This window comes from Hyperolius riggenbachi, chromosome 4 (assembly GCF_040937935.1).
Source record: "Hyperolius riggenbachi isolate aHypRig1 chromosome 4, aHypRig1.pri, whole genome shotgun sequence".
NCBI classification, from domain to species: Eukaryota; Metazoa; Chordata; class Amphibia; order Anura; family Hyperoliidae; genus Hyperolius; species Hyperolius riggenbachi.
Window position 1 is genome coordinate 463,376,031 of NC_090649.1, and position 20,000 is coordinate 463,396,030.

A 20,000-nucleotide genomic window follows, 5' to 3' on the forward strand; every position below is an offset into this window, starting at 1 on the left:
CACTGTGAGTGAATGGTATGTATGGCATGCTGGTATGTATAGCATGCAGCTCATAGACATGAATGAGGGCTGATTGAAGACAAACTTCTCCTATCTCTGCTGATCTGCAACCATGACAAACTTCATGACGTCTGTAAACCGACGCCACCATATGTGGCGGAATACCACAAAATAAATATACCCCGCCCATGCAGAACCATCATATGCAAGTGCAGAGCATGCAGTGAGGCTATATTATTATTATAAAGCACCAACATATTCTGTGGCACTGTACAGAGTAAGAAACAAGCATAGGGTACAAAATAATACAGACAATGTATACATACAGTGGGTTGCAAAAGTATTCGGCCCCCTTAAAGTTTTCCACATTTTGTCACATTACTGCCACAAACATGAATCAATTTTATTGGAATTCCACGTGAAAGACCAACACAAAGTGGTGTACACATGAGAAGTGGAACGAAAATCATAAATGATTCCAAAAATTTTTTACAAATCAATAACTGCAAAGTGGGGTGTGCGTAATTATTCAGCCCCCTTTGGTCTGAGTGCAGTCAGTTGCTCATAAACATTGCCTGATGAGTGCTAATGACTAAACAGCGTGCACCTGTGTGTAATCTAATGTCAGTACAAATACAGCTGCTCTGTGACGGCCTCAGAAGTTGTCTAAGAGAATATTGGGAGCAACAACGCCATGAAGTCCAAAGAACACACCAGACAGGTCAGGGATAACGTTATTGAGAAATTTAAAGCAGGCTTAGGCTACAAAAAGATTTCCAAAACCTTGAACATCCCACGGAGCACTGTTCAAGCGATCATTCAGAAATGGAAGGAGTATGGCACAACTGTACACCTACCAAGACAAGGCCGTCCACCTAAACTCACAGGCCGAACAAGGAGAGCGCTGATCAGAAATGCAGTCAAGAGGCCCATGGTGACTCTGGGCGAACTGCAGAGTTCTACAGCTCAGGTGGGAGACTCTGTCCATAGGACAACTATTAGTCGTGCACTGCACAAAGTTGGCCTTTATGGAAGAGTGGCGAGAAGAAAGCCATTGTTAACAGAAAAGCATAAGAAGTCCCATTTGCAGTTTGCCACAAGCCATGTGGAGGACACAGCAAACATGTGGAAGAAGGTGCTCTGGTCGGATGAGACCAAAACGGAACATTTTGGCCAAAATGAAAAACGATATGTGTGGCAGAAAACTAACGCTGCACATCACTCTGATCACACCATCCCCACTGTCAAATATGGTGGTGGCAGTATCATGCTCTGGGGGTGCTTCTCTTCAGCAGGGACAGGGAAGCTGGTCAGAGTTGATGGGAAGATGGATGGAGCCAAATACAGGGCAATCTTGGAAGAAAACCTCTTGGAGTCTGCAAAAGACTTGAGACTGGGGCGGAGGTTCACCTTCCAGCAGGACAATGACCCTAAACATAAAGCCAGGGCAACAATGGAATGGTTTAAAACAAAACATATCCATGTGTTAGAATGGCCCAGTCAAAGTCCAGATCTAAATCCAAGCGAGAATCTGTGGCAAGATCTGAAAACAGCTGTTCACAAACGCTGTCCATCTAATCTGACTGAGCTGGAGCTGTTTTGCAAAGAAGAATGGGCAAGGATTTCAGTCTCTAGATGTGCAAAGCTGGTAGAGACATACCCTAAAAGACTGGCAGCTGTAATTGCAGCAAAAGGTGGTTCTACAAAGTATTGACTCAGGGGGCTGAATAATTACGCACACCCCACTTTGCAGTTATTTATTTGTAAAAAAATGTTTGGAATGATGTATGATTTTCGTTCCACTTCTCACATGTACACCACTTTGTATTGGTCTTTCACGTGGAATTCCAATAAAAATGATTCATGTTTGTGGTAGTAATGTGACAAAATGTGGAAAACTTCAACACTTTTGCAAGCCACTGTATATACAATGTATACACCAATATATGAAATAGAGTTGGTACAAAATACAGAATCGGTACAAAGTACAGAATTGGCAATTACAGTGACAAAATAATGCTCGAATACAATAAATATACCTAGAGGCAGTGTGTTTTAGGATATCTAGTAGCAGTACCACTGGGTCAAAGGTCAAGAGGGGAACTGGCCTAAGGTAGAGTGTATGCTTGATGGAAAAAAGTGAGTTTTGAGGGCCTGTTTAAAGATATCAAAGGTTGGAGAGTGACGGATGTGTTGTGGCAGGGGATTACCTAAAGTCCTTTTCTTTTTTCCAGTACAGATAGTGTTCAAAAATAGTTATCTATGCAAATAAGCTTGTGGAACTGCTTGTGGCATTCAGTCTATTTCCTGAAAAGTAAACAGAAAACAAAATATGGCTCACTTGTGATAAGGTTTCAGTGCTGTAAAGTGCAGAAGGTCATTACTTCTGTTTGTTTTGCAGCTCAGCAAGTCAGATGTGCCACGGCTAGGCATGAGCTCTGCAGTGCTCTGATGTTCAATCTCCGAATTCAAAGTAAGACTTGGACTTGCAGGCTGTGGCGGCGAGCAGTTAACTCACTCGTTACCGCCTATAGTCGATGCTCTCCACGTCATGTTCCATCGCGTTCCACATCACACCTGTAAGATCTGGGGGACCTCCTGCCTTCAATATCAGTACCTATTCCCCCAATTTACTCCACATACTTCACACTGTGTGGCACGCCCCACTCAATCAATGGATGACTGGTGCATCGTCGCAACACTTGGTTACACCCAGGCCTTTAGTGGGCAAGATATAGATACTGATGACTAAAAGGCAGAAGTACCATCAAATCAAACCAGACAAACATAGCCTAATGAGACAGACAATCCAGGGTCATACACAGAGAGACAAGTTACCGAACTAGGGGATATCAGAAGAGTGGCCAATCTAGGCAAGGTGTTCAGAAGAGTGACCAATTTAGGCAAGTTGTCCATCTAGGCTGCAAGCCACAAGAGTAGTAATGTCCAGACAAAAGGTCAGTCCAGGCAGCAATCCACAAGAGTAGTAACGTCCAAGGCAAAGGGTCAGACCAGGCAGCAATCCAAAGAGAAGTTATTTCCAGGCAAAGGGTCAGTCTAGGCAGCAATCCAAAGATTAGTCAGAGTCCAACCAAAATGTCACAATGGCAAATCAATATCAGAAACAGCACACCCAGCAGCTGGGGAAGCTACCCTTCTCTGCATGCCCCCATCCCCCGCACGCTCCAGGACAATTTTTTGGGAGGTTTTGTTTTTTGGTGTTTGAAATTGAACATTATAAATAGGTGTCTTCTGAAGATTTTTATTTTGCTCCTATTAAATAAATGAATTTCAACCTTTTCACCAGAGTTAGCTACGGAACTGCGAGAGAAACAGAACATCTCGATGGCGAGCGTCGGACGTGTAGCGCCTGAGTTGTGCGCCACTGTAGTTACAATGCTATAGTTCGCGGCCCATGCAAGGGTAAGTCGGAGTGACAACCCCAAATTACTTCTTCCTCTAAGTTGCTATGGCTCAGAGGGGGAATAGTTTTTCAGGTCACTGGGAATTTCAGTGGCAGCAGGGGGAGCTGTCATTCGGCTCACCCTGCCCCCAGCTCACCAGCGGCTTACTGATACGTACGCAATTGTGAGAACTTAAAAAGTGAGGAAACATTTTTTGGAACACAAACCAGCAGAGAAAGATTAAAATGAAATGGGGCCCAAGGTAATGTAAGGCTTTGACTCCCCTTAAAGGACATCTTAGCCCTTTTGAAAATTCAAAACCGGTGGGAGCAGGCATGTGTAGGAGCCTCTCCTCACCCCCACTGCTCCATCCGTTCTCCTCTGTCCCTCTCGGCCAATGGCCGGGAGCGCTCTGCTAATGCGCACTACGTAGTTATGAGTGCCACAGGCACTCGATCAAGTATACGCGTCGCTGCACAGTGCCTGCACAGTGTGTACCGACCCTCCCGAGCAGGAAGTACGCAGAGGTATGGAGGAGACCAGGGGGAGTGGTAGGGAGAGGAGAGCCTCCTACACATGCCTGCTCCTCCCATTTTTGAATTTTTAAAAGGGCTAAGATATCCTTTAAAGAGAAACCGTAACCAAGAATTGAACTTCATCCCAATCAGTAGCTGATACCCCTTTCCAGAGAGAAATATTTTCTTTTTCTCAAACAGGTCATCAGGGGGGTCTGTATGGCTGATATTGTGGTGAAACCCTTCCCACAGTGTGATGTCAGGATCATGACAGTTTCCTGTCTGTGAACCTCATTGCGGGAAATAGGTGTTTACAGCTGTTTCCAACTGCCAAAAAAGCAAGCAGCATCTCCTTCCACTGACATCAACTGCCAGCAGTAAAAATGTCACCATGTGATAAATGTCAGAATGTAAATCAGGGAGAGGAAAGATTTTACAATGGGCAAACACTGACTAAATCATTTATACATAATTATTGTAAAAATAAAGCACTTTTTTGTAACATTATTTTAACTGGAGTTCCTCTTTAACAGTCTTTTGGTAAGCTGAGGTAAGAGAGCGACGGAGTCCTTTGAAACCCACTGGGCCCCAGGCACCTGCCTAGGTTGCCTTATAGATGCTGTGCAAAATAGTCCTCTGCTGAGGCAACCTCTTCTTTCGGATGTGTAAGCTATTGACTACAGAAGCTTAGGATTACATATTGGGGAAGCTGTGTGCACGTTGGCAGTTTTCCTTTGTCACAAGGAAGCAAGTGAACTCTCCCTCTGTTTCGCCTGAAGTAATAAAATCATAAGATTCCACTTCCTCAAGGGACAAATGTGCAGTATTGTGTTGTAGCTGTTGTCCCTGGCTGCTTCATATGATACTTTGCAAGGAACTGGGGACATCTAGTGTTCACTCGACAGTATTGCGAGATACAGTTATTAGCTTTGCTTTGTAAACTGGATTGCTAAACAAAGAGTAAGTGGATCGGGCCGAGGTAGAGGTGAGAGAGGCACCAGCCTCAGGGCGCAGTGTAGGAGGGAGCGCACAACTCACTCAGCTATCATTCCCCTATTGTGTTTGAAACAGAGAGAAATGAGAAAAGGGTATACATGGCAGTGACTGCAAGCCAGATAACTAGAGATTAATTCTTTGGGGGCCCTGAGGCGCCTCCTAGTCTAATAGCAATCAGTGTGTTACGGCTGGGGTGGGAGGGATAGAGGGGCGCTCTTTAGTGTGTCAGCCTTGGGTGCTGATGGACCTTGTCCCAGCTCTTAAAGAGAGTCTGAAGCGAGAATAAATCTCGCTTCAGACCTCAGAGTTAGCAGGGGCATGTGTGCCCCTGCTAAACCGCCGCTATCCCGCGGCTTAACGGGGGTCCCTGATCCCCCAAATCCCCTCCGTAATGCGGGGGAGCGCTTCCTGGTTGGGGCAGGGCTAACCGTCGCAGCCCTGCCCCACACGCTTCTGTCAGCGCGTATCTCCGCCTCTCCCCCGCCCCTCTCAGACTTCCTTCACTGAGAGGGGCGGGAGAGAGGCGGCGATGCGCCGCTGACAGGCGCGACTGGAGGCAGGGCTGCAGCCGTTAGCCCTGCCTCCAGGAGCGACCAAGTCTGCGACCAAGTGTCGCAGTGGGGGGTTTGGGGGTCAAGGGACCCCCGTTTAGCGGCGCTATTGCGGCGGTTTAGCAGGGGCACACGTGCCCCTGCTAACTATGAGCTCTGAAGCGAGATTTATTCTCACTTCAGAGTCTCTTTAAGTGGATCATTTTCTTTATCCACCTGCGGTGCAGTAAGCTGCTTCATCATGTGCAGGAAGCAGGAAATTTGGGCACCAGTTAGTGGCAGTAATTTTGGTACCCCATAGAAAATATCGGTAAGGGTGTGAAATTTGTACCCACATTTGCTGCTACAAATAGGGGCGTTTACTGATATTTTACTGTCGTAATTACCAAATTAAAAAATACGTCCCTCCACCCCTATCTATGGAATAGTAAACAGCCAACTCGTGTACCCATATAGCACCCATTACCCTAACAACCAATCCACGTTCATTAAAGCAAACCTGAAGTGAAAATTAAAAGTCAAAGTAACCATACACAGGTCATACTAACCTCCTGTGTAGTCTACTCCTCAATCTGATTATCCTCTCCTGCATCCTGTTTGTCCACTGTGATCAATGGAATTCTCCGTCCTCCATTTTGAAAATGGACATTACCCCATAACAGCTTCCTGGTCAGCACACTGTTAAACTGTAACATCGCCCACTTGAGCCATAAGGAAACGTGGACATTACTTTGCTCATCAGTTGTCCTTTCAGTTATAACTGACAGCAACTGATATATAACTTACAGCAACTGATATATAACTGCCAGCGAATGACATATTTCAGTTCTGACAATATCTTATCAGAGCAGGAAGGAATCACTGTAATAAGAAATTAGTGAGCTTCTGGGAAGAACTGACAGCGAGGTAAGTTTGTAATATTGATTTGCAGGTACATCATGTGTTTATTTTAACCATTTCTGCCGCCCGGACGTGAAGCTCACGTCCGGGTGGCTGCCATGCTGCGCTCCCACGCGCGATCGCGGGCGCGCCCCCCGTGTCCCTGCGGTGTCCCCCCGGTAGCCCTGGGATCAGTGAAAGGGAACATGGTTCCCGATCACCAATCCCTGTCCCCCGCAGAAAAACCGAAGCGCTCACACATGAGGCTTCAGTTCTTCTGACCGGTAACATTTCTGCATCCCCCTTGTACTTCCGCTTAGCGAGAAGTACAAGGAGGGAAAACAAAAATCTTGTGGCCAAATAGTAAAACTACATCTACATATTTTTTACATTACAATTTACACATTTAACAACATTAAAAAGGAACTATTTATGTCCCACCCCAAAATATTACCCAAATAATTTTTTTTTATGGAAAAAAAAATTACAATTGAAAAAATAAAAAAAATAAAATAAAAGAAGACATAAATAGTTACCTAAGGGTCTGAACTTTTTAAATATGCATTTGAAGAGGGTATACTGCAAACATTTTTTAAATTTTCAGCTTGTAAATAGTGATGGACGCAAAACGGAAACAATGCACCTTTATTTCCATATAACATTATTGGCCCGATACATTGTGATAGGGACAACATTTAAATGGTATAATAACCGAGACAAACGGGCAAATAAAATACATAGGTTTTAATTATGGTAGCGTGGATTATTTTAAAGCTATAATGGCCGAAAACTGAGAAATAATTAACTTTTTCCATTTTTTTCTTATTAATCCAGTTAAAATGCATTTATAAATAAATAATTCTTAGCAAAATGTACCACCCAAAGAAAGCCTAATTAATGGCGGAAAAAAACAAAATATAGGTCAATAAATTGTGATAAGTAGTGATAAAGTTATTAGCGAATGAATGGGAGGTGAAAATTGATCTGATGCATAAGGTGAGAAATCCCCGCGGGCTGAAATGGTTAAACAATTTTACTCGGTTCAGTTTTACTGTGAGGCAATAAGCAAGTGTATGCAAGGCTTTAAGGGCCACTATTTTGAAACATTGTAACATTTAAAAAGCATGATTGCATATGTATAAAATGTACATTTGTCCCAGGGTAAAAAGCTGTAAATGTATTTTTTTCTATGTCGCTGAAGTTATTCTTTCCTGGTCAGCCGTGATAGTACATAGATTTTATCAAACATTCCGCTGACCCTGCGAATAGGAAATGCTACATGGGTGTGTCAGTCTCCTATAATGGATTGAGGAGTCCCAGATGTATAAATAAAAAGCTGTTGTTGTTTCCCTTGTGCGAGAACAAGGATTTTTTGTAAAAACAAACGTAAATAAAAGTGAAAGGGTAGGTGCACACATAACATAACATGAAATGCTGCGTTTTAGGTCATGTTTCATTTTATGTTGTGTGCGTTTTTTGTGCGTTTTTGCTACGGTTTTGTTGCATTTGCATTACCGTTTTTTTAACCGCAGATGTATTTTTCTGCAGGTGCGTTTTAATGCATATTTGATTTGCAAATGCATTTTTCCTGCGTTTTTTAATTGCGTTTTATGCAAATCACTAGGAAGAAAACAGGAAGCAGAAATATACCACAAAACCGCGTTTTTAATATGCGTTTTTTCCTGCGGCCCATAGATTTCCATTAGCAGCAAAAACACAGTGTTTTCCGCAAGCTTGAGTTTCTGCTAAGTATGCACCTAGCCAAAATGTTAGTACAATCTATCCATCAGATTTCACCAGTAATAGCAATCAAAAGATGGAGGTGGATTTTAAATGAGGTTAACCAGGGGTCACACTTACCGGATTTCGTACCTGTTTTCTGCACAGAAAAACTGACTCCAACTGAGAACTCATGTTAATCAATAAGCAAGGTCACACTTTAATGCAGATTTCGCATGCAGAAAAAAACTGACATCTTGCGCAATTTGTCAGTTTTCTCTATGAATTACATTAGCTGTTGTAAGGTAGAGGTCACACTTGTCTTTCAGTTTTCTGAAAACTGTAGAAACTGAAAGACAAGTGTGACCCCTGCCTAAATGAAACATATCCTCACCCATCATTATTGCTGCTGTACATATATCCCTGGCAATACATTTTGTTTTGAATTTAATATTTGTGGCACTGCGACTAAAGATCAGGGCCGGGCCGAGGCATAGGCTGGAGAGGCTTCAGCCTCAGGGCGCAGTGTAGGAGAGAGAGGGCGCAGAATTCATTCAGCTGTCATTCCTAATTGTGTTTGAAGCAGAAAGAAATAAGAAAAGGGGATACATGGCAGTGACTGCAAGCCAGATAACTAGATATTAAGGTGTTGGGGAGGTTGTGGGCCCTGTGGCGGCTCTTAGTCTAATAGCAATCAGTGTGTGATGGCTGGGGTGGCAGGGATGGAGGGGCGCACTTTGGTGTCTCAGCCTTGGGTGCTGGAAGACCTTGTCACGGCTCTGCTAAAGATGGTCAATTAGATGCTAATAATTTAATTCAAATTATTTGCAGCTTGGAATTGGAGCCAATCAGACTTCAGCAGAAAGTACTGTTTATTTTTTTTTAATCAGCCCCATTCTCTGACACAAAATTATATTAAAAAGGTAGAAAAAATAAGTGGTCGAACAGATCTTCTCTTTCATCCATCTTCCTCTAGACCATGGAAGCAGAAAGCCACTGCGGAGATAAGAGAGAGGATGGTGAGAAAGGCTTTAAGGTTTAAAGTGCCATAAAAGAGCCCAGAGACAGGTGTTTTTGTGAAAACGATCTGTCCAATATTGTGCAAACAGAGTGCATATCAGAGTGCAATCAATACGGTGTACATTCAAGAAAAGGCCCAGTAATTTCAGCGCTGGATCCTGCCCAAACTATTTCTGATAGAATGTCAGCGCCGCCATAGCTGCAAATTACATTGTGGTCTATGGTGGGTAGAGTTGAGCCGAAATTTTCGTAATTTTGCATTACTATAATTACGCATGCGAAATTTGCGATTACGATGCGAAACTAGTGTAGCGAAATTGCCATTAAAATCGTAATTGAAAATACCGTAAGCGTAATTTTCAACGCGAAATTTCGCGTTTCGTTCATGCCGTAATTTCGCATTTAATTGCTACCGTAATTTCGCGTTAAACCGTAACGCTCCGTATAATATAAAAAAGCCGCCGACTTTGAGGGTTAATAGCAAAGCCCCCTTAAATGCTAAGAGCCTCAAATTTGGAGAATATATTAAGGAGATCAGGAGGAATAAGAGGAAATTTTTTTTTTTCAAAAAGACCTTATAGTTTTTCAAAGTAAAAATGTATACATTTAAAAACCCGCCCACTTTAACGGTTAATAGCAAAGCCTGCTTAAAGTTTAGGAACACCAAATTCCTAGGGTATATTAAGGGGATCAGTGGGAATAAGAGGAAAAAATTTTTTTTCAAAAAGACCTTATAGTTTTTGAGAAAATCGATTTTTAAGTTTCAAGGGCAAAAATGTCTTTTAAATGCGGAAAATGTCAGTTTTTTTTGCACAGGTAACAATAGTGTATTATTTTCATAGATTCCCCCAAGTGGGAAGAGTTTTACTTACTTCATCTGAGTGTGGGAAATATAAAAAAAAAACGACGTGGGGTCCCCCCTCCCAGACCTCTTTAACCCCTTGTCCCCCATGCAGGCTGGGATAGCCAGAATGTGGAGCACCGGCTGCGTGGGGCTCCGCACCCTGACTATACCAGCCCGCATGGTCCATGGATTGGGGGGTCTCGGAAGGGGAGGGGCAGCCAAGCTTTCCCCTCCCCCTCCGAGCCCTTGTCCAATCCAAGGACAAGGGGCTCTTCTCCACCTCCGATGGGCGGTGGAGGTGGAGGCCGCGATTTCCTGGGTGGGGGGTTCATGGTGGAATCTGGGAGTCCCCTTTAAAAAGGAGTCCCCCAGATGCCCACCCCCCCTCCCAGGAGAAATGAGTATAGAGGTACTTGTACCCCTTACCAATTTCCTTTAAGAGTTAAAAGTAAATAAACACACAAACACATAGAAAAAGTATTTTAATTGAACAAAAAACATAACCACGAAAAAAGTCCTTTAATATTCTTAATTAACCATTAATACTTACCTGTCCCTTTAAATAAATGATCCCACGCAATATCCTCGGAAATGTTCTATCAGTTACAATGTAACAAAGTTATTACAATGTAACAACTTTGTTACATTGTAACTACGCCGCACCTGACGTCACTCGCCGCTCAGCCGCCGCAGCAATTACGCGTCCGTGCAGGACGCTAAGTCCCCGCCGGCTCCCGCTGTCCACCCAGCCCACATCTGTCACCCACATGTCACCCACATGTGGGTGACATGTGGGTGACATGTGGGAGAGGCTCCCCGCCTCTCCCACATGTCCCCTCTCCCCGGGCAGCGGAGCCGGCGGGGACTTAGCGTCCTGCACGGACCCGACAGAGCTCTGAGCTATATAGCTCAGAGCTCTCTAAGCATCTTTGTATTTGGGCTCCAAGGAGCCCCATTGGTCCTTAGCAGACCAATGGGGTTCCTTCAAATCAGAAGGAACCCCATTGGTCTGCTAAGGACCAATGGGGCTCCTTGGAGCCCAAATACAAAGATGCTTAGAGAGCTCTGAGCTATATAGCTCAGAGCTCTGTCGGGTCCGTGCGGCGGGTGAGCGGCGAGTGACGTCGGGTGCGGCGTAGTTACAATGTAACAAAGTTGTTACATTGTAATAACTTTGTTACATTGTAACTGATAGAACATTTCCGAGGATATTGCGTGGGATCATTTATTTAAAGGGACAGGTAAGTATTAATGGTTAATTAAGAATATTAAAGGACTTTTTTCGTGGTTATGTTTTTTGTTCAATTAAAATACTTTTTCTATGTGTTTGTGTGTTTATTTACTTTTAACTCTTAAAGGAAATGGGTAAGGGGTACAAGTACCTCTATACTCATTTCTCCTGGGAGGGGGGGTGGGCATCGGGGGGACCCATTTTTAAAGGGGACTCCCAGATTCCACCATGAACCCCCCACCCAGGAAATCGCGGCCTCCACCTCCACCGCCCATCGGAGGTGGAGAAGAGCCCCTTGTCCTTGGATTGGACAAGGGCTCGGAGGGGGAGGGGAAAGCTTGGCTGCCCCTCCCCTTCCGAGACCCCCCAATCCATGGACCATGCGGGCTGGTATAGTCAGGGTGCGGAGCCCCACGCGGCCGGTGCTCCGCATTCTGGCTATCCCAGCCTGCATGGGGGACAAGGGGTTAAAGAGGTCTGGGAGGGGGGACCCCACGTCGTTTTTTTTTATATTTCCCACACTCAGAACGAAGTAAGTAAAACTCTTCCCACTTGGGGGAATCTATGAAAATAATACACTATTGTTACCTGTGCAAAAAAAACTGACATTTTCCGCATTTAAAAGACATTTTTGCCCTTGAAACTTAAAAATCGATTTTCTCAAAAACTATAAGGTCTTTTTGAAAAAAAAATTTTTCCTCTTATTCCCACTGATCCCCTTAATATACCCTAGGTATTTGGTGTTCCTAAAAACTTTAAGCAGGCTTTGCTATTAACCGTTAAAGTCGGCGGGTTTTTAAATGTATACATTTTTACTTTGAAACTTTAACATCGATTTTCTCAAAAACTATAAGGTCTTTTTGAAAAAAATTTTTTTCCTCTTATTCCTCCTGATCTCCTTAACATATTCTCCAAATTTGAGGCTCTTAGCATTTAAGGGGGCTTTGCTATTAACCCTTAAAGTTGGCGGCTTTTTTATATTATACGGAGCGTTACGGTTTAACGCGAAATTACGGTAGCGTTTAATGCGAAATTACGGCATGAACAAATACCCATTGTAATGCGAAAATTACGCTTACGTGAAATTTCGCGAAATCCTTCTTCATTACGATTATGTACTTACGGCCATAATCGTAATTACACTAATTACGCGAAATTTCGCGAAATCGTAATTAGGTCATTACGCTCATCTCTAATGGTGGGGCACAATACAGAATGGGCTGTGCACCCAATTTACCCACTTTAGTTCATAGGAATGGGTTTTGTAATTAGAATCTTACTAATATTATAAATGTGAAAGTTTGGATGGTTGGATGTTTGTTACTCAATCACACAACAATGGCTGAACGGATTTGAATGAAATTTGGCACACACATAGTACATTACCTGGAATAACATACAGGATACTTTTTATCTCCATAACCAAAAAGTGGGCACTGGGCAGAGACAAATACAAATTTCACTGGGAAAATGTAAACTGCAGCCATTCTTACACGGTTAAAGTGAACCTAAAGTCAGTAAAAAAAAAACGAGATGAACTCACCTGGGGCTTCCCTCAGCCCCCTGCAGACGATCGGTGCCCTCGCAGCTCTGCTCCGATGTCCCAGGACCCGCCGGCGAGCACTTCCGGTTTGGCCGTCACCGGCCGACAGGCATGGGAACGCGAGTGATTGTTTGCGTTCCCAGCCTGTATATCGCCCCCTATGCTGCTATTGCGACCTCCTGGCCGCAATAGCAGCATAGGGGGCGATATACAGGCTGGGAACGCGAACAATCACTCGCGTTCCCATGCCTGTCGGCCGGTGACGGCGAAACCGGAAATCGTCGCCGGCGGGTCCAGAGGCATCGGAGCAGAGCTGCGAGGGCACCGATCGTCTGCAGGGGGCTGAGGGAAGCCCCAGGTGAGTTCATCTCGTTTCTTTTTACTGACTTTAGGTTCACTTTAATGGCAGGGTTCTCATACTTTGCACAGCTGGTCACTGGGTGGCTGAGAATAAAATTCAGGAAAGTGGGTGGAGACTACAAAAGCCAATCAGAATTCACCTATTGCTTTTCAAGGGGAATATTTAATTGCCGTTATTCTTGCACTGTTAATGGCACAAGCCTCAAACCTGGTACAGTTGGTCATTGGGTGACTGGAATTCAAATTCAGAAAAGGGGGTTGAGCCACAGCCAGAATCAGATTTGTTTCATTTCAATGCAAATTATTGATGCCAAAGACCGCAAAACTCACAATCTAGGTCATTGAGTAATTGTGTGTTAGGGTTAGAAAAAGTGGGCGGAGCCAACACCAGCCAATTACATACCAGGGCAATGCTGGGCCATCAGCTATATATATATATATATATATATATATATACATACATATATATATATATATATATATATATATATACACACAATATTATCTACTTAACAGCACGGCCTAGAGGACTAAGCAATATTATCAAGTGACTTCGACCAGAAAAAGTAAAATACTATATCTTAATTCATTCAATATTTGGGAGTCATTTTTTCTTCTCAGCTTCAGCAAGCGAGCACAGACAGTGTCTAAGCTAGATCACAATGCACAGTGGTCAAGATGCAGGGATTTGTGTGCAATAATCGCACAACAGCTTGCACAGGAAGCATAGGTCTCACTAGTTAATGCAGGTCAGTACTTATATTGTGCTACTTTGTCCACATTACTTTGCAGCCTGGATGATACTGTAGTGCAGCCATGCACAAGCAAGTCACAGATGACAGGCAATTCCCCTCAGTAAGCAGGCCGCAGCTTACGCAGGAAGCATAGGTCAATGGCTGGTGCTTATGAGGTAATTCACACAGAGTCAGAGCAGTTTGCAGATAGTAAGCAGGCTACAAGTGGCTGCCAGCCTTCCCACAGCTTCAACTGACTTATGATGCATATGCCTGCCCACTTTCCACTATAGCTGGATACAGAATACTGCCATGGTCAAAAAACAAAAACAGGCTTGCTATAACAGATATTCTGTTATATCAGGGTTTACTATTCCAGGTGTTACTCCCATATACTTATATCGGTGCTTGGCTGGGACCTGGATATTTCGTTTACTATACCCCAATGTTTACTATATAAAAGTTTACTATAAACAAGATTATACTGTGAAGGTGCTCCATGCTATTGCACAGGTATTGTGCCCAAAGGGGAGCGTTTTAGCAATCTAAAGGGGGTCCAGCGGTGGTTTTGAGAAGGACGTAGGAATCCTCTGGGATGGCCTTCTCCAGACTAGCCCAGCTAATACCGCCCAGGTCTCAAAACTCACATGCAGCCATCTTCAGTAATCTGCTGTCTGCATGGAATGATTTGCTTCTGGTGGCGATGCCCTAAATCCGGCCCCGATGATGATAAATAAAGGGAGAAGGAGGGAGCTGAGTCCGGCAGTGTCACATCTTGACTCATCCCTCAGTCTCCGACTCAGGGCTGCAGGCAGAGTGACAGTGGAGTGCCAGGAAACTTTCCGCTGCTGCTGACTGGCTACAGTGAGGAGAGGGAAGCTGCCCGCAGGGAACAGGTGATCTGATGCAGGTCATGTGTCTTCCTCTGGCATCCGCATAGAGCCAGACAGGACACTGCACTGACTACATGTGACTGCCCCACATCTACCCTGGAAGCTCGGAGAGCGAGAGCGGACCGCAGCAATGGGGAGCTTCACTTCACTGGAGAAGATTTGTTTGTTTTGTGTACCGAATTAAGTAGAATTACCTGTTCTCCCAGAGTGCTCTGGGGCAGAAGGCTACATAACATAATAGCCTAGGCTAAGCATCATTGGGAGGGCTGTGTTACAGACCAATATACAGCAATATATAGATAGACATAGAGAGTGTTTTTGATTGATGCCAAGATGATTAAAGTAAAATTGGGGAACCTTAATAACTTACAGTATTACATTTTACTATATGTTGTTATGGTGCCTCTGTTCCTTACAAAAAAAAAAAAAAAAAGATAATGATCACATAAATAATATACTGTCTATATATCATACCTCATATAACGTGAATTCAACGGCTCCATAGTTACTCTTGTCAAACATTTTAAACATTTCTAGAAGGAAAAAAAAAACACGTAAAAGCATTTAATGTAGCAATAAATCTCATAGTATGAGGATAGTATAGTCACTGCTTTGCAATGAGTGATAGAACACTTGAAGTAAGAATTATGGAGACTGACATTTTTTTTCTCTTAAAAAATGCCTACATGCAAGGCTGTCTCTTGACTTAAAGGAATACTATCGATTCACATATTTTTCAATTGACACAGGAATTGTTTGGGAAGTGCTGCTAAGTACTGGTGTATACATTTTAGTAGCAACTTCTTTGTTTACTGTTAGCAAAATACATTCAAAGTTTACTGACGCCAAAACTGATGGCTGACTGAGCTATGAGGAGAGTGGAAATTCCCCTCACACTTGATCAGTTAACTCTATGTGTAGCTCTGTGTGTGACAGAGAGAGACAGGACACAGGAGCTGCAGCTGTTGGGAGCTCTGTTTCTGACTGAAGTGTCTGAATAGAGCAGAGGAAATGTAACTAATTGTCACAGCTTTTTCATACTATTTTTGCTTTCAGAGTTTGATATGTTTGATATTTGCTTTCTGTAGTCTGATATGCAACTCTGGCTGTGCATTGAAGCAGACACCCCTTCTGCAATTGATTTGTCCCAATATAGCTAAATCCTACCCTCAATAAATTACAGCTTTTGCCTCTATTTAACATGAAAAGTAGGAAAATGTTTACACAGCTACTTAGACATTATTTGCACACTGTCATTTTAAAACACTTGGGTATCGATAATATTCCTTTAAGTATTGTCTGAGTCACGCGCCTGGAACAAGCATGCAGCTATGCAGCAGTAATTTACTATAGCCTAACCTAAAGGTACATACACACGTCTGATTTTTCCAAACCACCAGTCGCTTGTCCGTCAAATCGGGCGTGTGTACAAACGATTGTTCAGCTGATAAGACTGGATTTCACGGATCCGTCAAAACCAGCGTTATCAGCTGAACGACTGTTTGTACACACGCCCGATTTGACATCCAAATGATCGGTCGTTTAGAAAAAACAGATGTGTGTACGCACCTTAACCCTACTCTCACAAAGAACTCTTCCCCCTGATGCCTGACCCTAACCACCACCCTCCTGCACAAACACCTTACCACCCCACCTGACACCTAACCCTAACCAACCCCCCTCCCTGCACAAACACCTTACCACCCCACCTGACACCTAACCCTAACCACCACCCTTCTGCACAAACACCTTACCACCCCACCTGACACCTAACCCTAACCAACCCCCCTCCCTGCACAAACACCCTACCTGAAGAATAACCCTAACCCCTCCAACAGAAACCCTACCTGACACCTAACCCTACCTGTCCTCCCCGCACAACCAACCTACCTGATGCCTAACTGTAACCACCTCCTTTCCCAGCACAAACACCCTACCCAACTCCTTATCCTAATAAATCCCCCCCCCCCCCCCACCCTACCTAATTAATAATAATAATAATAATCCAAACATTTGTATAGTGCTTTTCTCCTGTCGGACTCAAAGCGCTCAAGAGCTGCAGCCACTGGGACGCGCTCAGGAGGCCACCCTGCAGTGTTAGGGAGTCTTGCCTTGAACTCCTTACTGAATAGGTACTTGACCTAGCCAGGATTTGAACCCTGGTCTCCCATGTCAAAGGCAGAGCCCTTAACCAGTACACTATCCAGCCACTTAATTGACGCCCACTGCCAGCAATTACTGGTAAAATTATTAGCACACACTATTTATCGGGTGCGGCGGGTGCTCATTTTTTTTTTCCTCATTACAGTACACCTATGGCAGCGCCCAATCTTCTGCTGCTAGCAGGCGACCAAATTGCCTGTTTCGATATACAGTATACCTCCCTCATTCTGCCATCCATTGCTATACTCTCTCAATACATGCCTTCCAAATAAAGGCCTGTACCCAGTGGCATTGCTAAGGAGCTCTGGGCCCCGGTACATAACAATTGATACGACGCACCACAACCTGCCAATGGCAACTACAGTGTCTGAGGTGCAAGAAGGGGATGGGGAACAGTTTGTTAAAGAGAATCTGTATTGTTAAAAATCGCACAAAAGTAAACATACCAGTGCATTAGGGGACATCTCCTATTACCCTCTGACACAATTTCGCCGCTCCTCGACGCATTAAAAGTGGTTAAAAACAGTTTTAAAAAGTTTGTTTATAAACAAACAAAATGGCCACCAAAACAGGAAGTAGGTTGATGTACAGTATGTCCACACATAGAAAATACATCCATACACAAGCAGGCTGTATACAGCCTTCCTTTTGAATCTCAAGAGATCATTTGTGTGTTTCTTTCCCCCTGTTCTCATGCACTGAAGTTTCAGGCTGCTCGTTTCTTACTGCAAACAGCTTTGCCCTTGTCTGTAATTCTTCAGTATGTGAAAGCCCAGCCAGCTCAGAGAACAATTTATCCAGCTTGTAAAAGATAAGAGAGAAGAGAGAAGCTGCTCTAATCCTAAATAACACACAGGCAGTGTGCATAGAGGGGCCTGGAAGGGGGAAGTTCATAGCAGAACCACAACACTGAAGAACTTGGCAGCCTTCCAGACACAGGCCGACAAGTCTGACAGGGGAAAGATACATTGATTTATTACAGAGACTGTGATAGTAGAAAGTGCTGCAGTAAGCCAGAACACATTAGAATAGCTTTTTGAACTTGTAGGATGATAAAAAACAGGATGCAATTTTTGTTACGGAGTCTCTTTAATGATTACTATCATTCAAAGCACCTGTAGAAGTGATCATTACAAGCACAGGACCAATAAAGTTGGTTAAATAAATAAATAAATGCAGTTGAGGGAGGGCCCTATGGGGCCCTCTGGCCCCGGTGTAGTCTAGACCTCTGCAACCCCTATTGCTACACCACTGCCTGTACCACCTGCAATTAGTACAGAATATTGCTGTTAACTAGCCAACCCCGCCATCGCCACATAACACCAATCCTTTGCTCACTCCACTGGCTTCCTATAAAATGGAGAATCCTTTTCAAGTCTGGCCTACTAACATTCAAATCTCTATACAATTTAGGCCCCAGATCCCTGAAGGATTTGTTACAACTGCATATCGCTTTCCACAGCCTCAGATCAACAGGATCTAATATCTTGGTCACACAGAGTCCATCTCAAAGCCTTTGGAGACAGAGCCTTCTGTCATGCTGCCTCTACACTTTGGAACTCCTTGCCACACCCCATCAGGACATTTTCATCCCTGGAAGAATTTAAGTCCAAACTGAAAAGCCACCTGAAACTATGGTATTTATCTGAGACATGTCCATACACTTTGAGTCCTATGGGAGAAAAGTGTGTTACAAATGTTATTGTATTGTATCTTCCGAGTCCTGAGCTTCCTGCTGCTCTGCCCTTTGCTGTCACATTACCATGATGCAGGAGGCGGGAAGCAGAGAATATATGTGTGAGAATAATAGGATTGGTATATATAGTACATACAACATGTTAGCAGCACCCCAGGGTGATCTGGATGGACCTTCCAGGTTCCGGTAGCCACCACTGCTACTCAGTGATTCCTGTACCCCTAATTTTGTCATTGAATTCTTCAGTTTGTGCAATTGGTGTTTTGGGGCATTTTATTTTGTTTACACATTTTTATAGTTAAAGGAACACTGCAGCAAAAACAGTAAGCACTTAGGATCTGACAAAACTGTAATATGTTGCCAGCGCTGCGTAATATGTTGGCGCTTTATAAATACAATAAATATATACATAAATAGTCCATCTCATGGGGGCTTCTCAGGGTTATCTTTGTTTTCAAAAGCATTTCCTGAAAGGCAGTTTAACTGCCAAAACAGTTAAGGTGGCCACTAACGATACAATCTTTTTCATCCAATTTTACCAAATCTATGTAAGAGTAAACTGTGTAAATGTTGAATGGATAATTTAGGCACTTACCTTATATTACATATAAATGGTAAGATTGGATGAAAAAGATTGTATCGTTAGTGGCCAGCTTTAGATACCACTCATTTGCACACTATTTTGGCAGTTAGACTTAAAGCGGACAGAAACCAAACATTTTAATTTAATTAAAAACATTTAGTTGCACCACTCTGACACATACAAAGATAAATAAACACTCCTTCAAACCTATGATCATTTCAGTGCATGCTTTTCACCTTTCTCTTTTCATAGCTACGGTTATACTGGGGGCAGCCATTAGCAATTCCTCCATTGCCAGACACCATCTACTCCACCAGTTTGCCGGATTCTGTCCCGGCAATTTGAAAGGAAGGGAGGGGTTCCTCCAATAAATGTAAAATATTTTATATTTGTCATCATGCAGCTGAAAAAAGGCTGCTATTTATTATTATAATTTAGAAAATAGATTTTATTCCTGAAATCTTGTATTTTTAATTTGGGTCCACTTTAACAACTATCATTAAAGAGACACTGAAGCGAGAATAAATCTCGTAGTCTTGTCTCATAGTCTTGTCTCATAGTCAGCAGGGGCATATGTGCCCCTGCTAAAATGCCGCTATCCCGCGGCTAAACGAGGGTCCCTGACCCCCCAACTCGCCCCCCCTGCAAAATCAACGACCAACTTGGTCGTAGATTTGCGTCCAGTTAAAAATGGCGCCAGCCAAATAATGGCTCCTGGTTACGCACAATATTTTTTAAAAAACAATATTTATCGTTTTTATGAAATACTGTATTTATCGGTTTTACGAAAAACGATATTTATCGTTTTTACGAAAATCAATATTTTTCGTTTTTGAGAGTTTCTTTCCTGTGTGTGTGTGTGTGTGTGT

At 43.4% G+C, this 20,000-nt stretch overlaps 1 protein-coding gene across 1 annotated transcript in view; it reads right to left on the reverse strand.

Moving 5' to 3' along the window:
* Nucleotides 1–8,918: 8,918 nt before the first annotated feature.
* Nucleotides 8,919–20,000, reverse strand: part of LOC137570977 (calpain-8-like) — a 94,018-nt gene continuing 82,936 nt past the window's right edge. Inside the window, exons 20-21 of the mRNA XM_068279675.1 lie at nt 15,164–15,222; nt 8,919–9,060 (exon numbers count right to left, since the gene is read on the reverse strand). Of these exons, the coding sequence (XP_068135776.1) occupies nt 9,037–9,060; nt 15,164–15,222 (83 nt within the window). The 3' untranslated portion in view covers nt 8,919–9,036. The remainder of the gene's footprint in view (nt 9,061–15,163; nt 15,223–20,000) is intronic.